The sequence below is a fragment of the Pleuronectes platessa genome, chromosome 3, assembly GCF_947347685.1.
Source record: "Pleuronectes platessa chromosome 3, fPlePla1.1, whole genome shotgun sequence".
Classification (NCBI taxonomy): domain Eukaryota; kingdom Metazoa; phylum Chordata; class Actinopteri; order Pleuronectiformes; family Pleuronectidae; genus Pleuronectes; species Pleuronectes platessa.
In genome coordinates this window covers 9121232-9132687 of record NC_070628.1, presented here as the reverse complement: position 1 = coordinate 9132687, position 11456 = coordinate 9121232, and the positions used below count along the sequence as shown (strand labels likewise).

At 40.7% G+C, this 11456-nt stretch overlaps 1 protein-coding gene across 2 annotated transcripts; it reads left to right on the top strand.

The window, feature by feature from the left end:
* Nucleotides 1-1956: 1956 nt before the first annotated feature.
* lsm6 (LSM6 homolog, U6 small nuclear RNA and mRNA degradation associated) lies at nt 1957-4719 on the top strand. Of its 2 annotated transcripts, none has more exons than XM_053417950.1 (4): nt 1957-2014; nt 2445-2551; nt 2643-2756; nt 4538-4719. In XM_053417950.1, the coding sequence occupies exons 2-4, from the start codon at nt 2458-2460 to the stop codon at nt 4570-4572; spliced, it is 243 nt and encodes an 80-aa protein (XP_053273925.1). In that variant the 5' UTR covers nt 1957-2014; nt 2445-2457; the 3' UTR covers nt 4573-4719. The 2 variants fall into 2 exon arrangements, with proteins under 2 accessions (XP_053273925.1, XP_053273926.1); XM_053417951.1 differs by lacking the exon at nt 1957-2014 and adding an exon at nt 2140-2159.
* Nucleotides 4720-11456: the final 6737 nt, after the last annotated feature.

Here is an 11456-nt window from a genome sequence, read left to right as displayed (position 1 = left end):
GCAGAATAAAATAAAGAAAAGATCTGAATCCTCTCGGACCTTTAGTTTTAGTTACACTCCTAAAGAATAAGACCCATGACAAAACTTTATCTGATTTTAAATATGAAACTAAATAATTTTAAGAGCCAATGTCCCTTTAAGAATATTATACCATGATGTGAATTTCATGGGAGACTAAAATATACAACTTAAGTTTAATAAGGGCACTGAACTCATTTTCAGGTGGGATACACACAGTACAAGTCTGTGGAAAACTCCAATAGCAGCATTTGAATCCACTTATAATATAATTTATGTTTGAGTAGTTAAAGTTAGCCAACAATACAAGAAATAAGAATTATTAGGTCACTGACAAGATACTGTTTGGTCTTAAATCAAGTTTATTTATTTTGTCTAAATGATTGTTATAAGTCCCACAACCCGATGTGATGTATTCATTCACTTGTTTTATCCAACCGACTGTCCAGAAACCTCAAAATATCCAATTAACTATGATATATGACAAAGGCAAGCATTGGATCCTCATATTTGGAAAATCAGCACCACCAAATATTTAGAAGTTCTGTTTAAAAAAAGCAGGGAAATTATTTATCAAAACATCCAATTGATTAATTGATGAATGGACTTATAGTTCCAGCTCTACAGGATTTATGCAGTCTCCATCAAGATCCAGACATTATTCTCCTGCCCTGTCGGCAGATCAGACCACGACCCAGAGCTCTGGTGCTGGACTAAAGGTTTACTGTCCAGCATAGCAGCCAACTTCCATCATGACTTATGTTCACGACTGTGAGAGCTCGCACAGGTCCAAGGAGGCTGGACTGTAAAACCTCTGCATAGCACAGTATCTCAGGGACAAAATCCTCCCTGAGATTATGTGACACACAAGTTGATCTGTGAAAGTCAGTGCATTCCAGGAATTGTTTTGATAACGACAAGGCAGTAAGCTTGTTTATGGCTTTAAGCCTGAACCCTGTTTGTCCCTTTTTTAACTATGTAAATCTTTAAAACTATGAGACTTATACGTATAAGCTTTTTTCTCTCTCAAAAAAAGTAAAATGTCTTTCTCAGACAGGGAGACTTTATAGTAAATAGCAATTGAGAGTAAATAGTGCATCTGCACAGATTTAATGCTGTAGCGAGTTTTTAAAAGCAGCAGGACAGTGGATGTGGGTTGACTCAAAATAAACTACAAAGCCCATGTACATCTAAGTGAGTGTTACTATCCCATGGGAACACAGTTTGATGCACTGACTATTTTTTTCATTATGTTTTTGAACAACAATGACATAGATGAAGGAGCTATTAGGATTTTCAGTGGGATAAATTATTTTATTATTTATGCTCCACATGTGCAAGAAGCTCCAAGAGATCTGCAGACTTTCCTGTTTAAAATGGTATTTAATCAAACAGTAACTAAGTACTCACACAGCAACGCTACTTACAGCCTTTTATTTCTTGTTCTACATATACATTTTCATTCTGGATTTAGCTCTTTTTAACATAATCCCTTATAAACTTAATAATCAAGTAACGTTTTGTATCATCTTATGTAGCTTTTACAGTTGGTCATCTATGTATATGAAAAGGACTTTGAATTATACTCTTACCTTTTCATAGACCCGGTGACAGACAGAAAAATACAGACAATCACCAGATGAATAATGATTAGTTGGAGTACATTCAAGTTGACATGATCTTAGACTCTCATATTCAATTTTAGGTTGTTGTGTAGGTCCCAACTTTCCCATCTGCTTTTAAAGTGCTAAATAAAAACCTTTAACAGGAATATACAGACATGTGTGTTTATAATATGTAGAGTGAGAATGTGTTTTAAACAAATCAAAGTATGTTTAACCTCATCAAACCGTCAGTGTTTAAATATCTATCTGCTCTTCTCCCTCTGACGTCATGTCACAGTAGTATTCAGACTCTTGTCCTTCCTCGGCTGCCGTACAGTGCTCGCCTCTGATTGGTTCACAGCTCCCACAATCGTTTGGATAACGTCAGCCGGGTGAGTGAGATGAAGCTAAACACGATGCTACCGCTAACAACCCTGATAAAAACACACGTCACCGTGTTCACTTAAATTCGCGTCGATTCCACGAAAACACGCACAGAGTCACTACACGTGTGAGGGCGCTCTGACTACATTACACGTTAGCATTTTCAATGAAATAGATGGTAATTAGCGGGTTAGCTACACTTCTCTAGCTAGCGGCTAACGCTACATGCATGCCAAATAGTATCTCACAATGCTTGTGTTTGGTAACACATCAACATTACTACACTCAGTGCTCAGCGTTAATAAAGCAGACTTTGTTTTAGCAAATGCAGGCTATCGAGCACTGGTTAGTTAGTTAGTTAGTGACGTGGTGCGATGCTCGTTAGCTGGTGATGCTAATGCAGCAGCAGGCATCAACCTTTTGTTTGTCAACCCACAGATCAAACGTCAAGATGAGTCTGAGGAAACAGACCCCGAGTGACTTCCTGAAGCAGATCATCGGCAGACCCGTGGTGGTCAAGCTCAACTCGGGGGTGGATTACCGAGGTGAGGCCGCGGACATGTCTCAGTCTGAACACTGATCATGTTGTGTTCACCTTTAAACACGTTTACATTCATGTGTGTCCCTCACGTGCAGGTGTGCTGGCCTGTCTGGATGGTTACATGAACATCGCCATCGAGCAGACAGAGGAGTATGTCAACGGGCAGCTCAAGAACAAGTATGGAGACGCTTTTCTAAGAGGAAACAATGGTAAGTTCTATTTATATTAAAGTTTTTGTTGTCAAGACTTTTGAAAGTTGTGTTCATCTTTAACAGAAATAAATCTCTTCCCTTCCTTTGACATCTATGCACATTTAGCATTTGTTCTCACACAGTAAAACAATACTGTCGCTCCATTAATATTTAAATCTCAAAGTATTTAAAAATGACTACAGTGATTTGTGTTGTCTAAGTGTCAAACAGGCATGAACCTTATTCCCATATTCCCTCACATGAGCAACTTAGTCATAAGTGATAATAGGAGAACCCCCCAAATCTGTTACTGCTATAATGAAATGTTTCCTTAAATGTGTTTCAGACGAATCAGGTAATTGAGGGCAGTAACCTGCCATGTGAGGTCTATAGAGGTTTAGTGGAAATTAAACACACAAATAGGATTTAGTTCTGAACAAGACAAAAAGGGTGAAATCCACGTCATAAACAATATTGTCTGAGGATTTGGAAAGTTATATTTCCATCTGATCTGAAAGGATTGACTACTGTGAATTCCCCTTTTTAAAGAAGTACTTTCTAGTTTCCACGTCAAACATTACATATGGTACGATTATTTTTTTTTTAATATCGCTGTTAAATATAACTGTGAGCCGGCTGGCAGAATACTCGGACCCTGACACTTTAGCTGGGGAATAGTTACAATCCCAGTAGAGGTTCTATCAATTAATAAACTTATTTTAAAATATTTTTAATGAGTGTACTACTCTTGAATGTATTTAACTTAGCAGTGTTATCGATAACCAAACACTGTATATCTGCTCTGTTTGAGGACATTTTTATGCACAGATGTCCCAGCAAGCGTTATAGATAAACATCAAAGTCTCCTTATTGTTCCAGTTCACAAAAACATTGACTGGTGAAAATAAACAAAATAGATCTGACACAGAAAGACCGGATGCATTAAGGGGGTTTTAATGATGTGGTGCTTTAACTTGTTTCGTCATTTGTACATTGAATAATAATTTAAATTGAACTGTTCCTCTAAATCCCCTGACACAAGCCATGCACTGGAATATTTTTATACTGTGAGGAAACTCAAAGCAACAGACATTGGAAGATCTCTTGCTTTTTTAAACATTGGCTATTTAAGAATGAATAAACTATGAATGATTGCACTAGTCTTTAACTCAAGTGTGTAGCTTCATCCATCTGTCCAGATATCCCGACTCCAGCTATGTACTTGATCTATTGTATGAATCCCTCTCGACTGGGAGTCATGCTGGTCAACAGAGTGCTCAGTGTGATAAACAGCAGCCATAGATTTGAGACGACGACGACTGCTAACAGCACCGAGCATCAGACTTCAGCTGTAGAAAACATTCACAACCGAACCACCATTTCCATGTGAATCCACAACTGTAGCAGACTTTTCAGTCAATAAATACAAGCATTTATAATAAAAACTAATTAAAACTTTTGGCTGAATGCAACTTTATTTAGTTTAGACAACATTCGATTGATGTTGTTAATTTGGCTAATTAGTTTGAATGTTTTTGACATTTTACGGCTTTTCCACTTTCTCTTCTGGTTTTCCCGTTTTGCAATTAAAATTTTAGATCTTGATATTCTCAACCACTTGTCACTGAAATTAAATCACTCTGTTCCTCTAGAAAGCTCAGGCTTTTTCATTTGGTGCATGATCTCATCAAAAGACAATAAAACACGAAATTACACTTCTGAAATTGGCTTCTGAGATGTTATGTTGTTCAATAAAGCTGCAAATTTGAATCTCTCTCTCTTTCTCCCTCTCTCTACAGTTCTGTACATCAGCACCCAGAAGAGGAAAGTGTAGTGAAGACGATTTTGTGTCTTCATTTTTATTTCCCAGTATTTGATGCATGAGTGGACGAGTTCTTATGATTTTTTGATCTGTAAAGCCTGAAGTCCTGAAAAATGTTTGTTTTTGTAAAAGTGGAAGTTAATAAATCCTGAGTTTTGATTGATGTCTTATTTGTCAAATATTATATACACATTGTAAGTGTTGACATAAGTTGGATGAAATTATAGAAACTAAATTCTCTCCTTTTCACAATGTGAACACAACAGTATCATTTCATCAAGCATAGTTTTAAAGACTATTATGAGTTCATATTGTAATAGCTTGTGATTTAACTCTAGAATAACGTCCATCAGGCTTCTCCAGTGCCTGTGGGAGTGTATTAGGGGAAAAGGTCCTTTTTTTTCTTCCATCCATCTTTCTCTAAATCCCTCATAGTTTATCCCTGGAGCAGAGAAAGACCAAATCGACCACTGTTTTACCACGAGGCTTCAAAAGGATTAGAACTTAATATTGTCATTTTTTTAAGTGCTAATGTGCTCATTTTGTAATTGATCTTGATACAAGTGGCCTGCAGTAAACCCACTACTGAACAGCCCCTGCACAAATGTACACATCATTACAAGTCATATCATTATCTCATTAAATATGTGTGGGTCCGGATCAGTGGGTGGATATTTTTTCTTTAACATAAGATAAAGACATTTTTCACCATTTCTGTTTCTCAGAAAATAATTCATCTTTTTTGATTGAAAAATGTTAAAGGAACTGGTGTTTATGATGCAAATATAAATCTTTGCCTTGATGGGGTTGTGCTCTATTCTGAGTTTAATTGTAGTTCTACATGAAAAAACAAATGTCTACTTGAACACTTATTAATCTATACTTAGCTTTTACCTTGTCAAATTGAAGATGAGTAATGTTATTGAAACTACTCCTACAACAACGCCCTGACGCCACTGGACAGATTAGTAATGATGTGCGTTTGCTTCAATCCAGTAATGGACCTGCATCTGATCTTTAATCAGTATCCAGTAGATAAATCCTTGAGCATGATATACGACCCATGTATCTAGAGTAACTACAGCGCTACAATTGTGGACTCATTAAGATGTGTACCTTTGCAAAGAAAACTGTTCCCTCGCAGTCCATTCAGATATCCACTGCTGAATGAGAAAAGCAGTGTGACTGCAGGACTAATCTATAAATGGTGCCACCTGCAGGTTTTGTCAGGCTGCATTAACACGTAAACGGATGTAACACATGAACTCCCACTGCCCTGTGCAGCACTCCTCTGTGTTTTAGTGCGTTTGAACATCTCCGATCACACAGCTTACCTTTCTTTCTTTTTTTTGTCATCTGTAACTGGCACATAGATGCTCTTTGTTCCCAAGCCGGGCTCGGCCATCTCCATTTGACGTGTTTACCCTGCGAGGCTTAACGCAGCTGCATATGCAAGGAATTGGAAGTTTATTCCATTTCGGCGTGGCCTATGATAATTTAGCAAATGAGTTCAAAAGTGGCCTCACCTCATTACACTAAGATAAGAACGCTATAAATATGTGATTCATTAGGCTCTTAATGAGAATGCTGTAGTGTGGAGGCAGTGAGGGGAATTCTTTTCCTTCCAAGGGTGGATTTTTTAGAGCCTTGTTTTCCAACCTGTACATGCGCACTCTGGCCCCTGGAAAGAGACAAAAGGCTGCCAAGGTCAGGCCCGACTTGAGAATGAAGGACACGTTATTGATCAAACTCTGCCGAGCTGCAGCTGTAGAGAGAGAATGTTGGGGGGGGGATTGAGCTGCAACGCAGACACGCACACACACACACAGGCAGACATGGCCATTGAGTGATGTGTACACAGGAACGCATTGTACACAGACCAACACACAAAGAATCATTATGGCACCTAGTGAGGGTTAGTACAGGCAAATATTTACCCACTGGAATCATAACCGAGCCGCCGGCTGTGTGGCCTCGCAGGGAACCCAATTAATACCATTCACACAAATGACCTAGTGGCAGACATGGTGCTATTGAACCATGTGATTTCTCTCTTACAAAAACACTGAACTGATGGTTCTCATTTTGCATGTCCATGTGCGTGTCAACATGTGAGTATTGATCCCAGCCTCACATCCCCCAGGTCCGAGCCACATTGTTTCCCTTTTGGATCATTAAAGTAAGGAGCTCCATTAATGTGAAAAATCCACCTCTGTTCATTTCACATATAGTTTTAGCCTTTTGCCGCTTGTCTGGCTCTGGAGGCCACTGGTCCCCACTCACCCCCGTCGAAGCCAGACGGGCTCAGGGGCTGGCGGAGGATGCTGCAGTGGCTCAGTGTTGACGTATGGAGGTGAGTGATGGAAGGGAGAGGACAAAGGAGGATAGAATAGGTGACAGCCTTGTTATGGAGGGAGAAAAGGAGAAAAAAGGGAGAGACTCAAGTCTTACAGCACCACCAGCTGCCAGAGTGGCAAAACTACAGTAGAGACACGGCAGGAAAGGGAGGGAAGGAGGGAGGGAAGGAGGAGGGGAGTATGACTTTGGCCCTGACTGATCACTGCAGCATGACTGTCTAGCCTTTTCACAAGGGATCAAAAGATGACAAGGACAACCTGAAAATCTGTGTTTTTCAGTGTTGGGCTGTGCAATGTTCTCATTTGGAGGACAAATTGCTGTCTTCCATGCAAATCTATTCAGCGTGGCTCTTTTCACATGAATGTATTTACCAGGGTTCAAAGAGGCCGCGACACATCGGGAACATTCTGGTTATTTATTTTTTCCTCCCTCGTTGGTTTTTCTTCTCGTTGCAGTACATGTACACGTTCATAGGGATCAGTGAATCATAGATGCAACACACAGGGTTGGACATGTGAGGCATGTTGCAGTATAATGTATCACAAAAGCAGCACAAACTAGAATGGCACTCGTTGTGTGTATAATCAAGCCGCAACAAATTTCACGCACTTATCAGTCCCCTAAGTGTGGTGGGTTATTTTTTATATCAAGATTTATGAATTATTCCCTGGGAAAATGATGAAAAGTAAAACAAAATCTCACAGTGTTAAACAAAGTGAACAAGAAAATCCTGGATCCGACTCCCTGATCCAGATCCACGGCAAAACTAAATTAGTTCTTCCCTGACTCGTACTGCATCCCGAAAACCAACAAAGAAATGGACAGGGATGAAAAAATATATAACCTCCCTGGCCGAGGTAACTACATCCTTAAAAATGACCATTTGGTTAAGAGTTAAATAAAGATCATGTTTCCTCTAAGTAACAGTTTTGTTGTTTTTTCTTTTGCCCGTGTAAAGCGAGGCCCTCCTCCTCACACTGTTTCGGGATCCGCTCTGTCCTGCGTGAACCTGACCGGGTTGAACCTCGGCCTGACAGCCCGTCACGTGTGTGGGATGTAAATGACGACCGTGACCTCCAACTCTGCGTCGACGCTCTCGCATTCCACCGGCCTGGGTCACAGGTTCCGTTAGGTTAGCGCAGAATAAACAAATACCACAGAAACGGCTTAACAATGGCGGGGCTTATGTCGAAGACAGCTGCTCCTGGTTAATGAAGCGAATCTCTCCTCGTTTGTCTACAAATCCATTCATCCAGTTACATCCTGTCCCCTTAAAAAATATAAATCGGGGGGGAAATGAGTGTCCCTGAGCGTGGCTGACATTTTGATCCAGAAGGTTCCCTGCTCCACTCTGTCGTCTTTCCGTAACCTAAATCCAAGTTCAAGTTTGACGGTTGTTTTGATCCTAATTGAGTGTGAGGGCCTGTGCTGCTCCGTGACGCTGTGCAACCCCTAGGCTCTTTATTTAGCCTCGAGGAGAGTCAACCTTGGCCAGAAATGTGACCCCTGACCCTCTTATCTGGAAGAAGCTATTCCCATCAGGGACAGGGGCTTTTCGTGATTCATCTTGGCTCCGGATGGCAGCGTGATGCAGATGCTAAGGTTAGGGGAGCGCGACTAGGTAGAGGGGCCAGAGAGCTGCACGGTTGCAGTCACAGAGCGTTTGCTGTGTGTGTTTGCGTGTGTTGCACAGGATCTGATAGTTTGAGCAGCGACAGACTCACAGACACCAGGCGGAGGAACTCTAGCACGGTTCAGTAACATGCTCCACGTGAGTCCTTGAACCCTGACACCCCAAAGACTCTCCAGCTGTCACAGAACAGCAGGTTCTATTTTAGAAACACGTTCTCCTGAAATCTTACTGCACGGTAACCATATTGTATTATTGACCTGACCCCCTTATGCCACAGTGAGATGGATGGACGTGAATGCAAAGCACAGCATCCCTTTCCTTTTGGACAAAGCAAGAGTAGAGTTCAACGTTTTGTCTTTCTTAACAAAGTGTTGCTTCTTCAAATCACCTTCTGTTTTTTACAAAATGTCCAAATATTTAGTTTTTCTTCAAATTCATTGAAGATAATTTGCTTCATATATTTCATGTGCTAAAAAAGGTTGTAATATAAGACACTTATTATATTTATGATCTATAACAGAGCAGTAGACTTGTTTTAACTTGATGAAGAACAGGAAGCGATATGATTGAAAGCACTTACAGCTGCTAACAGGGCCTTGAGGTGTTTTGATTAAATACAGGTTTGTGTTGAAAATAACATTAAATTGAAACTTAACTCTTAAACAGACATGGACAAAAAGACCAAAATGAATCAACTTGCTCACAAAAATAAAAAATGAATGGCAGCAGAACTCCTACATCCCCTTTAATTGAAATAAGCCTTATAGCTCAGGCTCCACTATGTTTCTAAGCTACACATTGGAACTAGTTACAGGTTTAAAGCTCAGTTTGTTAACCTACAGGGGCTGGAGAAATCCTACCAGCCTATGAAACTACATTTAAATCCACTACATCCCCATATGTATCTGTATCTACCAAAAAAATGCACACACTCGATAGATACCAGTTCCCTAAATGTGCCTTTTTTCATCAAGGTCCACAAACTGCTGAAACAACAACCCGACAGACAGGGGTGACAACATAACCTCCTCGGTGTACGTGATGAATCCATGTAAAAACCACGAGAGGAGCAACTCAACTCAACTGACCTCGAGTTGAAAGAAACTCAAGTCTTTGCATTTGAGAGCCGGGCTGTCCTTCAAGTCACATGGATCTAATAGTAATGTACTGGTCCTATTTACTGAGATGTCTATGTCTCAACAAGCAGCTCTTTATACAGCTTTGGAAGGACATTTTTTTTAAGTGATGCCATTTGAGTGATCAGTATACACAGACAGAAATGTCTTGCAATGAACTCGCAGCTTGCTTGAGACTCGTCCTGGACGTGTTTCAATAAATGTAAAAACCTCATGCTGTTACAAACAGTGTGGCACATGTTTGGGATCAATGTCACGTCCGACTGTCCTCACTCCAAAAATACACTGATCTGAACTTTCCACCTTTGATTACTGAGAAGAAAATTTGTTTTTTTCAGGGAAGTGAAATCCTGTGACAAACACTTGATGAGCACATGAATGAGGTCATCAGTGCTTATGAGTAACACTTAGTGAGAATGACATCAAAGAGCCTTTCCCCCGTTGCCTTTGTGCTTCCGAGTGGCTACCGCTCGTCCTATTTGTCAGCCAAGTCTCAGGACTATGCACATGAGATTTGCATGAAATACAAACTAGCCCTGCACTCAGGCAATTAGCCTCCATTACGCCGGCGTTCCGATTGCCAATTTGTCTGCCATGCAAGGTAATCCCACGTGCTGCTGGCAAGCACCCAAAAGGGTAATAATGGTATCGCAAGAGCCTTTTGTTGTTGTTTCCTCTCAGAGTAACGGCCACAGGCGGCTGGCTGGTGTGTCACTCTGAGATGGAGAGGAAGTGGAAATGTTTGCACGGCCGTCAGCAGCCAAGACATGAACCTTTGCCCTGGAGTGCTACAGTGCAGAGGCTTTTAGGCTGCAGTTGATCAGGAAGTGGTCCAACTCGGTCCTGTAACATGACCCGTAAAGAGTGAGCACAAAGGGAAATATGCCCCCCCCCCCCCCCCCTTTCAAAGGTTTTTAGGAGAGCAAACAAAAGATTAAAGCTGATATCGTCAATATTTTTACCTCTGACAAGGAGATTATCTTTTTAGCCAGGCCCTTTTGTTTGCTGGTTGGTTGTTGGTTGGTTTGACTACAGGATTACACCAAAAACTGCTGAGGCTGGTGGATACATGGACAAGGATTTAAATCATAACATGAGATAGAGTGCTCTTTTGTTGTTGATGAAACAAATCAGATAATTTAGGGGAACTGATATTTATGAGATCCAAATAGAAATTTGGATCTAGTGGATTTAAGTTTGGTTTCTTAGGGGGTTAGGTATTTCAGCTGCTGTGCGCTAACAAATACAAGCACAGACCTGTTACTACTATCAGTTTGTAGCAGAGATCATGTGGATTCAGTGGAGTATCAACATGTTTATTGGTATAGTCAATAGCTTTTGAACCATGTGCAAACACAAATCAGATTAGGTGCAGAAACTTAAAGGGGCTGTTGGGCTTTGACGGGGGTGTGAGCTCTACTGAGGGCTACTCTAGTTATATCATCAATAATAAGTGATCATCTGCAGAATGTGAAGCTCTCCTCAGCTCTACAGAGAGTGTCAGTTCCGACTGGACTTTTTGGGGTTAATCCTTCTCCCACCACCAAGCCACTGACACAGTTAGCAGCTAATGGTCCATATACTTGCTCTGGATCTGCTGCATGTAAATAAGAAGCCGTTTGCTTCATCATTGCTCCATTAACTTAACAGTCAGAGATAAACGGTGCTGTGTTTACAGTTTCTTTCCTCTGCCCCCCAGTGGACAAAAAAAAGTAAATCCCTCTAGGTTTTCTTGAAAATATTTAGGGCACCATGGTCTTTATTGATGG